Source organism: Neocloeon triangulifer, unplaced genomic scaffold, assembly GCF_031216515.1.
Source record: "Neocloeon triangulifer isolate White Clay Creek 2 clone unplaced genomic scaffold, ASM3121651v1 ptg000001l, whole genome shotgun sequence".
NCBI lineage: Eukaryota > Metazoa > Arthropoda > Insecta > Ephemeroptera > Baetidae > Neocloeon > Neocloeon triangulifer.
In genome coordinates, this window is record NW_026775544.1 from 11,084,099 (window position 1) to 11,103,827 (window position 19,729).

The following is a 19,729-nucleotide window of genomic DNA, read 5'->3' on the forward strand; positions in this document are numbered from 1 at the left end:
GCTTTTTTTATCTAAAACAAAGCCAAAAAACAAATAATATTTAAAAATTTAATAATTAATTATTGTATTAGTTAATAATATAAAATTTTAACCATTTAGATTTTAATTTAAATTTCTTTGTTTAAACTTGAATGCAATTGTCCCACTTGACCTCAAAGTCAGGATCTTGTGTCAACTTGATTGTCCTCAGCACAGCGACCTGCCAGAGCTAAAACGTGTGTTAGGAAGAATCCTCACGATCTGGGGACAACGTAATCAGCTCTCGGTGTAAAACGAGCACAATTGGAGTGGATCTTTGGAACAAAGAAATGAAATCGGCAGAGCGAACAAAGGTTCCGTGACTGATTGACGCCTGAGCAGCGTTTGCGGCGGCAGAATTCGCGAGGATCGGGTTTTTGCAATTCAGCTGCACCCCCGAGCCTCGTCGCGGCGGAAATTACATTTTGTATTCACGGTTTGCTCGGCGAAATTATATTTGAGCTGCAGTCGGTGTGTGCCCGCGATTAATTCCTCCTCGCGTGCGCAAAGTTTGCTCTGGCGCGTTCTGTTGCCGTCAAAAGTTGTTTCAAAGAAAACCGTAAATGAGGCGCGACGGACAAAGAGGCACAACTTTTCAACAGGTTTTTTTTGTCAAGCTTTTGGTTCAAAAGAAAAACGGAAAAAATAATGTTGACACACGTTCTCAAATTTTGAGCTGACTTAAACTTCTTCCTGAAAACTTTATCACTTATTATTTTTTTCCCAAGTTGTTATTAAATTATTTAAAAAAAATTATCACCAATTTGAAGTACATAAATTTATGTATGAGTTAATGGATAGAAGGCGTTACGAGAAATGAGGGTTGTTTTGCCGTAAATGCAAATTGCAATCTTCGGTTCACTTAATTGGTAAGCAAATGGCCTTTGCCGCTCCTGCATTAAGAAGAGAAATTGAGCCATCGCGTGGAGTGAAAAGAGCCCCTCAAGTTGCTCGCCTCGGCCACAACCATGTAAATCTGGCCTCAAGAAGGGCGAATTTACTTTTATATTCGTGATTAAGGGCGTCATTTGGAACACTCGGCGGTCCTAATGGGGTGCTAAATCGAAGGCTGGAAACATTAGGTGCTCCGAGGGGGGGGGGGGGGGCTCGCGTTAAAAATGATTGCTTTGTTTTTGGCAAAGCGTCAAACTGCATAAACAGCCCCGCAATTGATCACCTGAATTCACCCTCCGTATCAACCCCTATGGGCGGATTCGAGTCACTTTGGCTGCGACGAGGTCGTGTTTAAATGATGCACCTGTTCAACTCGCACATTTGTCACATTTCATATATCAATGAACGGAATAATTACTCCGTTCGCCAAGTTTATATTGAATTCTGAAATTAATTGAAACTTTCATTGCAAATATACACATCAAGCATCAAATCTTGAACTTTTTCTGCAAAGTTTTCCTCTTGTTCTGTTTTTGATTTTCCGCAACAATAATAATAAAATCCGCCGACAACTCTGAGCGATTCCAATATCGTGGTTTGACAAGGAAGGAGTAATTTGGCCGCAACCCGAGACGACGTTCCGGGCAATTGAACTTTGCGAAATCGATGAGATGTGCGGAAAACAAGCGGCAAAGTTTGGCAAGCGTGTGTGCAAATAAAATCACCTGCGGGCGACGATCCCACGACCCTCGTTTGCAGTTCATTTCATTCGAACGTCAAGTGCGCGTGCATTTCAAGTAGGCTGGGGAGTTGTTTCCCTTCCGAGTTGGTTTTGACTCTGAAACGAATGTTTTTGGTGTGGTTCATCTAAAATTTATTCACCAAAACCGGCACGAAAATGAGCAGAAAATTCAAATCTTTGAAATACTTTTTCTGCTCTTTGATTTGTGCGTAGCTGAAGCAGTTTGGCGCTAACGAGGTGCTTTCTCACAACTTGAGCTGAGAAAAGGGGCGACAAGAGTTGCAACCAGAATGGGGAAATGCACTTTGCTGGGCGCCGGCACCACTTCAAATTCCATTTTTTGCAGCTTTTATGAGAAGAAGGAAAGGATGTTTGAAAAATACTTTTAAAAAGGACAGAAAAATTATAATTTTACACTTTAATCCCTTGGCCGATCAATAAAAAATGTTTAAAACGTTGTAAATGTCATAAAAGAGGACCTTAAATATTATATAAATAGCAAAATGGCTAAAATAAATATTTCCCATAAGGTTCTTTTAATATGTGTACAAATGAAATTTTTGTTCTGTCCGTCAATAAAATTTGCTATTTTTCTCCCTCTTTCATATAATTTGAAATATTGAATTTTAAATGGAATTTATTTTGGCAAAGAATGCTTGGTGATAAATTAATAATTATTTGAAACTATAAGAGATTTTTCTTGGCGATTATATCGGTTTAAAATGGCAAAATCCACACTTTTGAAATTAATTCATTTAAAGAACAACGAGTTTGAGTGAACGCTGGTTTTTGTCTGTCGTTTTAATCCGCTTTCGGCTAATCTGTCTGCGGGCGCCGAAAACACGGGGCGAGATTATCAGATTTTTCGCGCCAACTCGGCCAAACAACGAAGCCGCAAAGTGAGGCTTGAAAACTTTTGCGACAAATAATAATTGCGCGTCGAGTTTGCAACTTGCTAATCTGCGCGTGCTGATTTGACTCGCAAATGAGGCGCAAAAGTGCCACTTGTAATAAAGGGATTTGCTCGCCCACCGAGAGTAAAATGCGCTCCTTATTAAAATGGGCGCAGCAGAACTGGAACGTTTGAAAGAGGCACGTCGGTGTGGATTATCTCAATGTTATCGTTTCATTTGCGAGGCGAAATTGATGCGGCGCCAGATTTGCTTTTAATCATTGGCCGGCCGGTGAGATTTGCTTTGGAATTAGCATCGGATCTGCCTCGATCGTGCGTCAACAGAGCAAGCGCTGCAGGTTTTAATTTTGAACGAGGCCACTGCAGCCCCAGGGTTGTGCAGAAAAGAGGATTTTGTGTTGTAATTTTTCATAACATTCTTTTCATTTCATCATATAAAAATGAGTTTATTTTTTAAAAAGAGGAAGATTATTTAAGTTTCCTTTAAAACTGAATTTTTTCTGTTTAAAAGAAGCGACTTTATTTGTAAATTTCACTGCGCCAAAGTCGATTGCGGGCAGACAGCTGTAAAATGTGCGACTATCCGAGTGAGATCGGCTGCAATAAAAGATAATTTGGGTCAATTTAAAAGTGCGCAGAGTGTGCGGTGGAAGAACCTTCCGTCGTGAAGCCAACGAGATGAAAGTTGGAACAAATGCAGAGAGCGAGTGGTAAAATTTTATTGAGCCACACGTGCGGGCAACGCTCGACCGGCCATTATTATCGCAGTTGGTATCAAAATTGATCTCTCGTTTCGCAGACAATCGCCAGGATAAACAACTTGGGACGGATTAAAGGAGAGAAAGAGGCTCTCGCGTTTCACTCCAGCCCTTTCCAAAGCGAAACAACACGTTTCGTTTCAAAAGCAAACATCACTCTGCTCTGCCTCTCAATAACTCGCGAGTACTTTACATCCATTAGCTGAGTGCAATTTGCGCTTTCAAAGTAACAAAATCCAACACCAATTTCCAGTTTGGGTCCAGCAGCAATGATCACTATTTCAAAACTGCTTTTGTGGCGTAAGTGTCAATTTTTAACTGGACTATGCATGAAATTTTAAAATTTAACATAAAATAATATAAAACATTCCCTTTTATTATTTTTATTAATATATTTTACTAATTATTTTCATACACAAAATATCTCTCAAATTTGGGTAAATTTCAGTAAAAAATTAATCCAAAAATGTTATTTTAATAGAAATCTGAGCGCCGAATCGATACCCCTACGCAAAACGAGGTGAAATTTGACGCTGCCATAACATCACAGGCCCAATAATCGCGCTTTAATCCCGTCGGTGCGTGTCCCTAATTGGAGTGCGAACAGAGAATTAAATTCCAACCGGATATTGTAATGAGCGACGCGAGCTTCAAAAGAGAGTTTCATGAAACATTCATCAATGGCGCAAATAATTTTCTGGCGGTGAAAGGAGGCAATTTTATTAGCAAAGTACCCGCCGGTCAAAATTACTGTGGTCGGACACGCGCAGTTATTTCTAATTAAACTCCCAGGCCGTGGGATTTTCCGGAAAAAGATCGCCTCTGGTGATTAAAATTAAAATTGTTAATGGCTTTGCTTCAATTTTTCAGCAAATTGACGCAAGAGAGAAATCATATTTTACATGCAGACCGAGATTTTTATTCCAAGAGTTGTATTTTTTTTTGTCTATCAATTATTGTTATTTGCAAAGCAGCTGTTTTTATAATACTATGGAAAATTGTTACATTTTGATTTGTTTGACAATTTTTTTATATAAATAAAAATTTAAAACAAACATAACCTTAACCGTTTCCTTAAAATATTTTTTATAGAGAAAATCCATTTATTATTAAAGTCAATTTTCATTATGCAAAAGATTCTACAGGATGAAAATTAATTTCCTTTCTAAAATGATATTGTTTAACTCCTACCAAAATAATTTACTCTAACAAACACAATTCTGGAAGTGAGGAGCTGAGAGTTGTGTCTGCTTTTTGCTGCTCTTTTGCAGAACACAAAGGAGACAAACGGCCCATCATTTATTTAAAGGGGACGAAATACAGAATCAGCGGCGAACAACTTAACGACGTGTCTCGCCACCTGCACGAAGGCTTAATTAATCACGGGCGGCGACAAAACAACAAAAGCCAAACGAAAACAAAGCCATCGAGTTTCGTCTCAAATTGTCCAAATTAATTTCAACTTGTTGGCAAATATTGGCCCAGAGTCAAAATCCAATCTTTGCTCATTTTCTCATAAATTCCGTTTGATCAGCAAAAGTTATATAAATTATTTCTTTCCTTCCGCTGCCCCAAGGCTAAACTCTGAAAAATTAAACTCCGTTTCAAATTTACTCGCTTATCCGTTCGCAATTGGAAAAAGAAACGGTTCAGATGGAAAAAGTTTGTTTTCCCCACAGAGACCAAAGATAAACTCGGTTCCTGCCAAGGTATGCAACCGGCGTGACATGGCCTAATCCAATAACTTTCCCAATTGGACGCCCAGGTGTGTTCCTTAACATTTACGCGGAGCAAGAGATGAAATACTGGTCTGGAAGCATTTGCGGAAATTCGCTCCAAGTGCCAATTTATCTAAGTGCTGCTCTGCATTTGCGGTTTTGCAATTTTACTCCAACGACTCTAATGCTGCACTCAATAAAAGCTTTTTGCTAAATTGCACTATTATTCAATTTATTATAAAATTTAGATTGCTCTGCAGTAATTTTTTTAATTTACTTTTCTATAAAAAAAAAACCATAAATTAGTAAGAAGGACTTGCTTGAAAAAGTAATAAAGAGGCAAAAATCGAATTAGGAGAGCAGCCTAACAAAATAAAGAAAGTTTGTTCTTCTTTTCCTGAACCCAATTTTGTCCGGCATTAACTTTTCCTTTCCCTAATTTGACAACCCTTCCTTGTCAGGTCCGCGAGAGAGTCTCTTTTGAATTCAAAGTTGGCAAATCCCGGCGGGGTGGCGCCGCCGTCGATGCACATTTACTTGCGGCTTATCAAGCATTAACTTTTTTCTCGACACGTTCCGCAAGGTGGGTTCATTGTCTCTGGCTCAAGTGCGCGCCACCCCTGTAATCCAGCCAGCAATAAGAGCACGCGTCATCCCCTCCAAACATCAGCCGGCCCCGATAATATTTTAGGGCTGCTTCGAGATTCTCGGCCTCGATGATCAGCCGATGGTCTCCTTTCAATATTCCTAAGATTATGGATAATTTTTGAAAATGCATATTAATCAAGATGAAATTGATACAAATATTTAAAAACATAACTTTAAAGACCTAATAAATTTATATATATTAGTTCGCAATTTTCTGTGTCAAACCAGTCTGGAGGAAGTTTCCTCATTACTATATTCCTTTGAGCAAATGTCAGAGTCTTTCAGTTAATAAAAGCAAATCTTCTCCACCTCCTTCAATTAAGCTCTAAAAAAAGAAAAAGAGCGACGTAAAAGTTCATTAATTACCACAGAGAGCTGCGAATATTAAATTTGTCTGCGAAGAAGTTCAGGATTCGTGTTTAGCGATTCAAATGCCGAAGTTTTACGCAATCAGGGCGCTATTGTGCCCTTTTCCCTTTTGCTAGGTGTTTGTATCAATAAAAAGACCCTTCTCTGCCCAATTGGGTTTGGCAGCCGAAGATCTAATTAGGCTTTTCCAAAGTGCGCTATGATCCTCTTTCCGCCACTTTATTCGCCTCCCCGCAACTTTTCTCTTTCCTAACGAAACGCATTGTGCGAATCGGAAAAGGGGAAAACCATCAGAGTCGCCGAATCAATCAGGAGGCCATTGTGAGCAAAAGAAACTTTCCTGCCTTTGAAACGAAACCAAAAGTGGATTATTATCGCTTACATTCCTTTCAAACGCTTCCTGATCGAGTTGAAAGGGAAAATAATATTTTTTTTGCTTCACCAATTTGTTATTTCTCTCCAAATTAAAAAAGTTGCCTCTGATTTGTTACGACTTTTGTTTCACTTTGGAGATTATTTTGTGTAACAGATTTTTCGGCCACGCTGTTATTGTTAAACTTTTAACTCTTCTTCTCTCTTTTTGTGCCTTTTTTCTGTTTGCTGATCGCCGTGTCTGTTTTTGTTTCGCCATTGGCAGGCAATAAGAGCGAGGCTTGATGGCCGCTAAACTCGCGTCAAAACACTTTCCTTGTTTTATTAGAAAGGCGTTAAAAGAACATTTGTGCGAAGCGGTAAATGTCTCTAGAACGCGGGTCTAGCAAAAGACCAACAGCTGCCGTTTTTCCAGCTCAAGAAAAATATGGCAAAGGGGAAGAAATTCTCTTTTTCAAAACATAAATATAAAAATATCATTTTCTTTATTTAGATAGGTAATATTTCTGTTTAAACGGAAAGGAATTTATTTTCTACTTTAATTGTAAAGGTATTTATAATGATTTCCTACATATTATTAAATATTTCTTATTACCTCAAGATGTTGTATGACATTTTTTCAATGCACAGCAACTGAGGAAAGAGTTGTAACTTTTAGAAAACACAAGTTTGTTGAGCAGTAATTACCACGATCGATTCAATAATTGCGACACGTTATTCCTTCACTTTTGAAAATGCCAAGATCTTAATTGGTCGGAACAAAGAAGTGCATCGAGAGCAATTTAATTTTCTTCTCACTCGCGGATTCAACGAGACTTCAAGAAAAGTTTTTTAACCCGTGGGCGGAAAGTACAAAAGAAGCACGTGCATTTTATCCCAAGTTGCTTTTCCTTTATCTAAAGAAAAACTTTTGACTCCTTCTGAGGCGCCAAACTCGCAGCTTTCTGATGCAAATGCTTCCGTTTGAGGCGAAAATTTACAACGCAGAAAATGGCAGAGGGAAAATTTTGAAGAGGCATTAAAAACGCATTCGACGAAAAAACATTGAAGACAAATGTGGCGGAAAATAATTGTAAAATTTCAAGGGCGGAGGATGATAATTTGGCCGGCGCATTAAACAAAGCTGGCAGCGGCCCAAAGGGTCAAACGTCTGTTCGAACCAAGATTTAGAGGAAAAGTGCATCTCGCTGCGGCGCCATCGATTTCAGATTATCCGCCGAATCTCGAGTGCAGTTCCGTGTTTGTCTGCAGTTCCGCACCAACTCTATTTTTTGTGTCATTTAACCCGGAAAATATAACACGAGTCGCGTTATTTAGTCCGCCTGCCAAGCGACGCGCGGGCGTGCCGAGAATTCCAACAATGGCCACTTTTTTCCTCTGGCACCAGAAATTCAAGTAAAAAAATGTAAGACTTCTTGGTAAACGCAGTAAAAGTGAGTAGAATTAACACTTTTCTTTCTTAAAAAAAGGAAATTAAAAAATACTCTCAAGACGCACACAAGAATTTTTTTTGTGGACAAAAAACTTTTTTTGAGAGTAAAAAAAGCATCTCAACAGCAAGTTTAACGAGTCGCACTTTTCAGAATTTGCAAGTTCTTTGCTCATTAGCAGCCGGACTCGGAGCAGAAGCGAATTCGGTTGGCTTTGGGGTGTTTTTCTTGGGGTTATTGTGCACGTGTCTTTTGAACAAGTGCAAATGGAAGGGCTGCTCGTCATTGTGTTGGCAAGAAACGCCCCCGGCCGCTCTTTCCGCGACACCGAGACGATAATAAGACGTGCAAATACACGCGACGCCGCAAAACCCTCAACTCGCTTCTATTTTGGCTCCACTTCGCCCTCGATTAATTTTATTATAATTGGAGCCGAGGCTTTTGTGTTAAATTGGAATGGGCGTTCAAACGCGTCACTTGTTTGACAAGTAATTTCTGACTGCAAATTTACTTTTGAATTCAATTATTTATGATCTGGTTAAAGTCACTTTCGCAGAAAAGTGAAATCCTTCAGCTCTTTGAAGAGTTGGAAATTATAAAAATGTTATGAAAGTCTTGAAAAATCACGTCAATGGGGTCAATTTATTTTATTTATTACTTATCCTCACCAAAAGACAGATAATTTGAAGGTTCAATAATTACCTGAAACAAAGAGAAATAATTTAATTAAAAAAGAGTTCAATTAAATTAATTTTATAATTTTGGTGATTAAGCCTGTCACACCAAAATTAAATCCCTCCGGCTTTAAAGTAATTAAGCGATTAATTAATTCACAAAATTTTAAGATAAATTAGTGGCTCTGAACGTTTGAGCTGGAATTTTATTTTAAAAACGTAAACGGCTGATGGGAAAAGCCATTAGATTGATTGCACACGTTTAAAAAGACCAGAGACGGACGTGCCTTGGGTTTGAAATGCCCAACGTTGGGGGTTGTTTCATCCCCTGCATTCTGACTGATGAATAATGAGAGGGATGAAAGCGAGGGGGCGAAACGGGGGGTTTGTTTGTTTGTCGGCAGCAGACGAAATTATTCGGCGTTGATGACGCGAGGATAAATAATAAAGCTCGGCTCACTTTTGGCACCGCCGCACGTCTCATTAAAAGTGGAAAAGCCCAGGTCGGCTCGGGGCAGCAATTGAAATTCGTCCCGCGCGCCAAAACAACTCGTTAAATTTCCGGCAAGACGCTTCATTGCGGGAGTTTTATTTGAGACGTGAATCTTCTCCAGATGGACGTTTTCAAAAAGACATTTTCTTTCCCAGCTCCATTTAGCAAAACTGGGTGTGTTACTGCGAAACCTTTCATGAGAGCAATTCCACTAATAATTGATTTTTTCCACTAGTTTTGTGCTTCAATTATTATTATCAAAATGTTCTGTCTGTCTTAAAAAGTGTTATAAACATTAAAAATAGTTTTATTCAAATACTCTGATAAAAAAATCATGTCAAGAATCTTATTGTTAGCGAAAATATAATATTTTCTCTGGTCCTTTTGAAAGGTATCATTATCATATTTATCAATCATAAATCTACACTTAGTCAACTTGTCTTGAAACATTTTGCAACTTATTATAGGGCCCAAGGGAGTTTCTTCATCCCTGCTTGATAAGTTTGCAAGTTTTCGCCAAACTCGGTGATTCTTAGAAGGAGTCTTTGGAGATCGATCAGGGCAAATTAGAATGAAGAGATCCACCCTGCGTTTATTGGCGTTGATAAAAGGGAAGATGTGCTGAGACGGGCGGAGATAAGAACGAGATGAGCAAGGTGCAGTTTCGGTGAGTCAATTTCTCGGGGGCTGACGCGGCCGCTTTGTTTGCCAACAAATGCCGCCCGCGCACCAAAGCAAACTTCAGCAAACCAGGCCTCACTATCGTCCGCCGATCGACGCAGAAAAAGGCTATTTATTTGTGAGAAGCGACGGGGCAGAAAAAGATTGGCCAAAAGCCGCTTTATCAATGAAAAGTGGACGAAAGGATAAAGTGGAAATCTTTAACTGATGATAATTTTCCAAAAATTGAAAGTAATTAATTAAATCAAGTTTATTTTTATTGCTTGAAATTCGCAGAATCTTTGTCTTTACTCTTTGCATCAAAAAGAGTTCAAAAAAGGAAACATTTGACGAATCATGCCAGCAAGAGGAGCCAAGGGACCTGCACTTGGTTTAATTCAATTAGGGCCGCGGTTTATTTACTCTGCCGGCCACTTTTTCCAGCAGCGACTTTTCTTTCCTCGGCCCTAAGCAAACCAAACTTGACATTCGAAAGCACTTTTGACAATCGAGGCGTGACAGGGAGTCCTTATCGCCCCCCATGCCAAATTGAGCGGCAAAAATAGCGCCGCCGCGACAGATTGAATGCACCGTCGTCACTGCCGAGATGCTTCCGATAAACGAGACACGCTTTTTCCGCTTCAAATGATAAATTCCGGCACAAAAAGTTGAATAATGTCCGCGCGAAAGGAGTTTTCCCGGTGAAAAATGAGAGTGCGCGTCGCTCGAGTTGGTCATTTCGGCACAAAGGCTTTGGCACAACAATCTGCTCTTGTTATTATTCCAAAGGGATTCTTTTTTCACAAGGGTAATGGCCGGTTTTATTTCTGTGTTCCAGCAATTTTTCATCCGCCTGGCCGTTGCGAGGCGCGCCGGAAAAAGGAGCGAATTCAATGTCTGGAAAAAATTGCCATTCCGCAGCCCGACTCGGGAAAATAAAACGCGAATTTAAGCGTCCGCGTTGCCAACGCCCCAGACACTCCATTTTTTTTTTTTAATAATTTATGGCAACATCAAATTTTGTCTTCAATAAGCGGAAATGGAACTCTTAAATTTATATTCAACGAAAATTATCTAACATCATTTTAAAAGAAATGATAATTTTGTACAATATAACTGAACTTGATTTAAATATTTTTATAAGACGATCCAGGAATTCATACCAAGGTTCGTATTTTACTTTGAATAAATGCATATAATGTCTTTAATAGTAATTTTTAAAGAATAAAATGTATTTTAAAAATCGTATAATTATGAAAAATTAAATTCGTTTCAAATAAACTGCAATAAATAATTATAAAAATAAAATCTCCTTAACAATGATGATGACTTTTGTATTTCTTTTCCAAGAACGCGTTGATATAACTTGAACAGCTCCTATAAAAATAACGCAATGAAGGTTTTTTTCAATAATTTTCAAGATGGGGGGGGGGGGGGGGAGCGAGTACCATAAATATTTAGAACAAAAAACAGAAGCTGAAATTGAAATCTAGCTGGGAAAAAGGGAGGCGAAATCGAGATTGGCGCGAGAGGGTCAAGTCGGGCGGCAGCAGATTTCCGAAATTGCTTAATGGACAAAAACACACGCCCTGCCGCTATTAATTCGCCGTCCTTTCCTGGCCCGCCGTCAAAAGAAAGAGAGAAAAAAGTACAAGCGATTCGAGAGTGCGCTTTGTTTCGTCGCCCCGGAAAAACGCAAGACATGAAATTTCCCAGCGACTTTCCAATGCAAGTCTTCTCAATTTCAATCTCGGCGAAATGCACCCTTTGTCTTTTCCTCGCCCTTTTCATGCAAATTTTTTGTGCAAAAAATGTTTTTTTCGTTTTAAAAATATGATGAAAAATTCAGGTATTTTGAGATGAGACTAATTTCCGCAGACAAACCGATTGATTGTTGTTTAGGGCGAGCGGATCGATCGATTGGCCGTGCCAAAAGTGACTCTGGAGAGTTCGGGTGTGTAACGACTCGTGTTGAACAGAAAAAACAAAAGGCTTATTTCAGTCGCTGCCACTTTAATCCCGCTCGATTCGTTTATTCGCGACGAGAGAGCGAAAAGCGGCAAACAAAAACAACCGAATTCAAACCGAGCATTAATTAATTCGCCTTGCGTTTTTAATTAAAAGTTTCCAGATTCTCTTTTTTTCGTGGACCACAGATAAAAAAAAGTGAGAGAGAGAATATTGTGCCGCCTCTGGTGATTGTGAACGAGTTAATTACGGCGATGCAAATGAAGCTGCCAGACGGTCCTCCAAAATTACAAGACAGGAAAAGAGGATAAAAATATCATCACAGACGATTTGCGTTAAATAACATACGCAACAAAGAACAAAAACATATAATTTATAAATATCTCATGAGTTTATAAATAAATAATAACCAAAAGATGAATTAAATTAATATTTTTTTTAGCACTTTCCTCAAAATTCATGTAAATTTATTTGTATCTATTTAATGTGTCAATTTTTTTGCTTTTGAATTGATCTTTATTAATTATTTGAGGAAAATATTTTCAGCTCAAAACACCATAAATGTTTTAAATTTAAGATGGTGGCGCATGTTGGAAGCGGACTTAGTTTCAGGCTGGAGGAAGCAAACCCATCTCTAATTAACCCGCGATTGTTTGCATTGAGCGCCAATTAACGTAATTGGCCCTGGAGCTGAAATGCAGATTTGTGCGTTTCCCGGCCAAACCCGTTCGCCCCCAGCACCTGGAACTCAAACATGGACTCAAACCAGGAGTCCATTAGCCGCCCAAGGACTCTTCTCTGGCCGAAATTAATTTTCAAAAGCTCCAGTCGCGATGGTCTGTGGTCGAGAGGCACAAAAGGCGAACAGACAAAACTATTCAAAGTGCTTTCGCAGCTGGAAATTTATTGTCGTCCTTTCCGCTTCGTGCAAATTCGGCTCAGTAAAGGAATTAAAAATGAAATTTATTTGAAATTATGCATACAAGAATGCATAAAACCACATATTTTATATAAAAAAGGCAAGAGAGGCTTTTTTTAAATTTGTTATAGAAAATTTGAATGAATTGCGAGATTTAGGCCAAACGCGCAGAACTTGAGGCACCTCTAATCTTGGGCACGCCGAAAATTCGTGAAACTTTTTATCAGGCGTCGGCGGCGGAGAACGCATTAAATCGCACCCCCGCCCCACCCCTTTGCTCGCCCCGAGGCTGGAGAGAAAAACGAGCCTCGCTTTCATCCAGTGGCTCGAGTACAATTGCGGATTTCATTTTTTTATGCAAATTGCTCCATCTTGGTGGGTGGGCGAGGGAGGGGGTGCGGCTGTTGTTAAGGGAGGAATTTCAGCAAGGGTCGGGCAGGTAATCGCCGGCCAGGCAGGGGTCGCTAATGTCATAATTGGCCAAAGTGTTATTGCTGCGGCGAATAAACTCAGGGATTAATTTGGAATCGAAACTAATTAAGAATTAAGGCGCTCATTAAATTTTAATGACAAAAAAGTGCTCGCGCGTTTAATGCGACCGCGAAAGGACGTTTCTTTGCGCGCGAAAAACAAAGGGCAGCTGCGACCAGAACAAGGGCTTTGTTTATTCATCTCGCGTGGGAAAAGCGAAGAGTTTCTTTGTCCCTCGAGTGCTTCTATATTTTGTTTCTCTTTGAATGAATCGGCCGAGAATTATTCACGCTCGCCCCATGTAAATAAACAATTGCTAATTGCTGCTTTCGTTTGCGACCAGAGCGAGATCGTTATGAATAATTTGCTTCTTGCTTCAGTTTCAAACTTCTTAATTCATTAAGAATAATCAATGCAATTTGGATTCCTTTGATCGCAATTCAAACTTTTAAAGGAAAACTTCATAATGTGAAAAAGATTCAAGATTTAAGAAGAAAGTGAATGATTAATAATAAAATCCAACAATTCATCGCAAAATCACAAAAGTTCTATGAAGTTCTATGATTTAAAAAAAGGTAGAAAAAACTTCAAAATATTAGGAAGAAAAATGTTGGAGATGTTTGCATTAATCTTACTTTTGTACTTCTATAACTTCACAAGAAATGATTGTGTTTTTATTTAAAGAAAACTTTCAAACAAAGTCCATTGTTTTTGCTTCAACTGTTCACTATTATTTATCATTTTCTGTTTGATTATGTTTGCTGCTGATATTTTGTGTATTAAATGAAATAAGTTTTTGCTTTTCGATCTTAACGTTTGATAAGCTGCAGGTAAAGACTTGTTTACGCCCAAGTTTGGCTCTGCAGTTGAAACTTTGCTCATAATTGACTGCGTACGCTTGATTAATCTTGAATGTTGGAAATTAGTTCCAAAGTTGCGCCCCTGATTAATAAATGCGCCGCGAGTCTAATGCTTAAGCAGACGCGCACTTAATTCGCCGCTATTAATAATTTCAGTCTTCATTAATAAAGACTGAATTCTCCACTCTGGAACTCTACTTTAATGAACAGGGCCCTCTTTTATGTATTGCATTGGTTGAATGAAAAATAAAAATTGCAATGAATTATGATTGATAATAATTTACAATAAATAAGTTAATTGATAAATAAATTAACAAACAAATATTAATAAATCAATATTATCAATAATCATAGATTTGGTATTTAATTTGTACAGCTATAGTCCTAACCTTTATAAGTGTGACAGTTTGTGCCGTTCATATACCTATTATGGACCTTATTATATACAAATATTTTATTTCAATAAATCAAAGTAGTTTTTAATTACCAACAAGAGATTAGCAATATCCATTAAATTATAATCAAAAGAATTTTCACACAAAAGGAAAGAAAAGAGAGGATCAAGTTCTGGGCATTGACAGCAATTTAGTGGCAAAGGTCGTGCCGATCTGATAGGCAGCGCCATTCATCAAAGCGGTTTTTTGCAGCTGCCACGGCCGATAATAATCCACACCTCGTCGTCGGCGACAAAAGAGAAAGAAAAGAGGCGCGCGCGTGTCAAAACAAGCTGCTCAATTCCGCCCTCGGCTCCTTTTTTCCGCCGCCGCCTCCGCAATAATGATATTCAAATCTGCCTGACTTATTCCGATATTGAAAAATTCCCACCGCCGGAGTAATTTGAAACCCTTTGCTGGAAAAATCATTCACAATTTACAAGACCGCGTCGCTCTGTAAATAGATTAAAGAGACATTAGCGGTGAAATATGACGCGTCTTTTGACAAAATATTAATTCTCGGCCCGCCCGAAACCGACCCCGGCACGAAAGGGGTGCGTCCCACCCCTCAAGGAAGCTTCAAATTCAATAACGAGAATCGTCGATTGATTTGCCTGAGAAAATAATTTCCGCTTCTCTCTCTCGGCATCAAAAACACGCGTCTTAATTCAATTTCCGCGTTTTCTCAAAAAGCACTCAATTGTTTTTCCAGTCCAGCCCTCTCATTTGTGGAGTCAAAACAAACACTTTCAGCTTAATTTAATTAATTTCTGCTAAATTAACGAAGAATAGAAAAAGAGGAGAAATTTCAGCTGAGCAAGGAAATTTATAAAATTAAAATCGCCTCGTCGGACAAAAGCAGCGGGAAAGTTTCTTGCGAGGGTGTTCTTTTCACACCCCATTCACCTGAAGTCTCCATATGCTGCAGTAGAACGAACTAAAATAACTTGAGCCGCCCTAACACGAGAAATAACACCCTTTTTTGCGCCGTAAGTCAAAACTGCGCCGGCGAGCAGCTTCTCTTCCCCTTTTTTGTTCCAACTTCTTTCGGTGCTCAATTTGACGCGTTTGAATTATTGCGGCGCCACAAAACACGAAAGGAAAACCTCTGAATTTAGATAATTACACTTGATAAGAATCAGTGTCTAATATAAATTAAACTGAGTCTATTATTTATGCAGGAGAGAATGACCTAAAAATGTCCTCATTTTTGTCATGTTTTTGCATGTTTTGAATAAAATCTTACACGCGGTTTTTTCACACGAAAAGTGTTTCAGAAACATCAGTGGAGCTTGTAGCGGTTTTTGAAATTTATTTGCACTCTTCAGCGCCGCTTTTGTTCTCTCGACACCCACGCTTGTCCAAGTGGCGAACCAACCTTTTGACCGCGGCTGAGTAGAAACGCATTTCCTGAATGGGGTGTGCATTTGCCCGATTTCAAGGGTGACCAACCCCATTCGGCGACGATTCCTGTCACGCGCCGGGCGGGAATAAATTTTGAAAAGAAGGATTTGAATTTAAAGTGAGAAGCGCTCCTTTGTGCATAGTTTTTGGGCCGGAGAAAAAGCAGCCCATTGTGTCGCGCCGGGATTATTGCGGGGCAAAGATTAATCGGCTCAAAGTTTTTTCAGCCTTTGTCTCGCACGAGATGATCAGTGGCCTTTCTCAACGCGCGCCCATTAAATTATCATCTCCAGTCGATGAACGCCGAGGAAAAGAAAGATTGCTCGGAAGTGAGACCGTGTTTTTGCTAACTAAAGATCGGCGACGATTTCAAAAAGAAACTCTCGCCAGTTCTTTTCCCTTCTTTTTTCACAGAGGAAAATGGCGTTTAATTAGGTAATGGAGCAGCAGATAATCGATGCCCAGGACTGTAATTATGGCAACACGACTTCATCAGCTAAAACACTCCATGAACGTGCAATTTTGATCGCAATCTATTCAGGCCGTGACTCACCGTTGTTGCTGTAATTAATTGAAATTACTTTTATTGGGAAATAGTCAAATAATCGGAAATCGTTGCCAAAATATTTTATTTTAAATGTAATTTTTAAAATAATTTAATTATAAAAGTAAAACAAAACCAAGTTTTTGTCCTCAAATTTCAAATAATTATACAGTAGCTGCAATTAAAATTGAAGTACTTCAAATTAAAAGCAGAGCAACATTCAATTATAAGAGCAGAGAAAAAAAGGCCTTTTGAATGTAATTACCGAGTTGCATATGAAGAGAAATGATTTGCATGCAAACGTGATCCAAGTGAATTTATGCAGGTGGGTGGATTGAACGTGCAAGCGCATGTCGTTGTGTTTGCTGATTGAGATCGCACAAGCTTTGAATTCGCTGCGTACTGGAGGCTTTGGAATGATCCGTTTGAATAGAGATCAGCGCTGATTAATCTGTGCGTGAAATGGAACGCCATTAAATCTGTTTGAGGCAGAAGCAATTAATTTTGCATCTTTTATCGAAATTCACTGAACTCAAATTATAAGAAATCTTTACACCAAAGAAATTCAATGTCATTTTTCCGATTGAATATTTAATTTTCTTTGTTTTAATACAAATTTCAGGGAAGGTATTGATTTCTTTAATTACCAAAAAACAACAAGAAAAATAAAAAAAGGAACTCTACAAATTTGCAGAAAAATAAATATGATGAATTTCAAGTCACAAAATGAACAAGAAGAAATTTTGCTTCTGCTTTGAATAAACAAGGAAAACTGGCAGCGCGATATTGAGTTTCCAATTACCCTAATCGAATGAAATTTGATTCCTTCATTTGGTTCAATTTTGGCGACAACGAGGACAAAACATTTGGCAGTGAAAGGCGGCGTGAAAGAGTCATTCACGCTTTGGAATAAAAATTGCACAGGCCCAGAGTTAATTTGGCACCAAATCTAATCATGACCGGCGCACAGATGTGATTTAATCTAATTATTTTGGACATCAGGTCCGTCTCTGTTGTTTTCTTTCCCGGGTTGATTCCATTAAAAAAGGCTTTTCTTTCATTCGGGTCCAGATGCTTATCGCCCCTGCTAATGGATTTGTCACATAATCCCACTTTCGTCGGTCCAAACATTCAACGCGAGAGGTCTTAAAAAGTAATTAATTCCACGCAAAGAGGGAAAAAAGAGGCAAAAATGAAATTGCCTCTTTTGTGCTTTTCATCTCTTCATTCAAACGCCTCTGTTTTTATTTCTGCTGGCAGCCCCAAAGTGATTCAATTATGAGCCGCGCTCGTAATGAAAAATTTCTCCCTGCTCATTTTTTCTTTTCTTTTCGCTGCCAGGGGGTTGCAAACAATTGCAGGAGAAAAGGAATGGAAAAATCCTCAACAGCAAATCATCCTCGCATTTCAAAAGACAAGTTTTGTCCAAAAATTGCAATCGAAACCTGCACTTTGTAATGAAAAGTGGAAGTTTTTGTCTAAATAACAACGCACATAATTTGTTTGGGAGAAAATGAATCACCAAAACGAATTGGGGGATTGAAGGGATGAAAAGAAAGGGTGGTTTTTACCTTGGAGGGCGAGCAGGCCGAGGAGGACGAAGGTCGCGCGCATTCCGACTTTTTCGGTTCTCACTTGGAGCGACGCATGGCCGGGGCGAGGGCGCGTGTGTTTCGCTCGGGGGTCGCGGCCAGACTGACTTGGGTGCTCGCTCGGCTGCCCTCCCCGCCCCCTCTCCTCCAGCCCCTGCCCCAGCCTCCGCCGCCGCCGCATGATGAATTGCCTGCAAAAGTCCAACTTGTTTATCGCGGCCAATTAGGCGCTGACTTTATTTGTTTCGCTTTTGACACTTCGATGGATCGACCGACTTCCCCGTGAATTCGCACTTTTTCCTATTTTTCCGACACTAATGCACGTTTGATTGTTTTTGTGCCGCAGCGTTTCTTCCATTTTTCATCCAACATTTCCAATTTATCCAAAATCATAGTCTGGAATATACAAGATATATACCCAAAATAATGTAAATTTCAGGTGAAAATTCGTCCTATAGTGAATTAAAGGCAGAGACCTTTGGTCTAATCAAAGAGAGTGCCGAATAAATTTTGCAACAAGGCTTGGATTTGGCGGCTTCGTTTTGTGCCTCTTTGATCATTATTCGCTCCCTTTTAAAGTGGGTCGTCGTGCTCTGAATGCGGCGTTTAATTTTTCATTTGTCAATTTGGCCTCCGGAGGGCAATGAGGGAAACAAACGGCCCAGAAAGTCTAAGGGTTGACGAATCGTTCATCCCTTTCAACCTCCAAGAGAGACGAACCGACCTTTTTTGGCGCAACATCATCATTTTCAGACCTAAGCTTTTTTAGATTTTTATGATAAAGAAAATCGTTTGAACAATTTTCTGGTATTAATCCATTGTTTGAATATTGAATGCAATGAAATTTCCTTCAAACAAAATTCTTTCCTCATATAAGATTAATTTCTAGCTGTGAATAAAGTGCACAAATCTTGAATTCATTATATTATATTGAATATAATTTTAAAACAGAAGAACCCAAAAAGTCTTGACTCCACTTGCCGCACATTCAAAATTTGTTCTTATTTTAATTTTAATTCAAACCTCTTTATTTTCCACTCTTTTGAAAATCCCTCCGCAGTACTTGGAATTGCTCTTGTCTTTTTAGTGAGAGAAAAGGCAAATAATTAGCCCTTGCATGCAAAAATGCATTATTTCCCTTCATTTAAAATGCGCGCAGGGTGAAAAAGGGCGCGGGCTTAATTGGTGTGCACGTCGGTTCGAAGGAGAACAAGAGGCGAAATGCAGCAGCACTGGAGGAAAAACCACTCTCAATTAGACCTACAGGAATTGCGCTTTGTCTGGCCGCGCCAATTTCATTCTGAGCGATGAAAGAAATTTCATCCCCGTTTTATTTCAATTAACAACCAGAGCACTTCATCCCTTTACAAAACCTGGATGCTTTCAAATGAATAAAAATTTTCATATTTGCCCGGAATATAAAATCTGTTAAAGATAATTTTGTTAGTGCTTTAAATATTAGAAAGATTAAACTTTAGAAATTTGTAATTCCGCTAAAATAAGCATATTTTATCAACTCCTGAAATAATTAGTGCCATAATTTTTTGAGCCAATTTTCTACTTTCCATTTTGCTTTAGGTTTTGGGTTTTGGTTTTCGGCACACGTGCTGTGCAGAAATTTGGCGCTTGCGGTTTTTGGGGGTGGCGCAAAAGCCATCGAGCGCAGAGGCAATAAAATTTTATCACGAGGGCAATAAATATTTACAGGTCGTTTATCACTCTCGATATTGAAATGGATAAGGAATTGCGTTCGGCCCCAGAACAAAACGAATTTATGTTGCAGATCAATAAGTCACGCGCGCTAAGTGTGAGTCTTGGAGAGAGATGATGAGAGGGAGGAAAAAACAG

General features: G+C 39.1%; 1 protein-coding gene across 1 annotated transcript in view; it reads right to left on the reverse strand.

The window, feature by feature from the left end:
- The window catches only part of LOC132193780 (uncharacterized), a 41,058-nt gene extending 23,064 nt beyond the window's left edge, over window positions 1-17,994 (reverse strand). The window contains exon 1 of the mRNA XM_059614665.1: window positions 17,861-17,994. Within this exon, the coding sequence (XP_059470648.1) occupies window positions 17,861-17,903 (43 nt within the window). The 5' untranslated portion in view covers window positions 17,904-17,994. The remainder of the gene's footprint in view (window positions 1-17,860) is intronic.
- Between the last annotated feature and the right edge of the window lie 1,735 nt (window positions 17,995-19,729).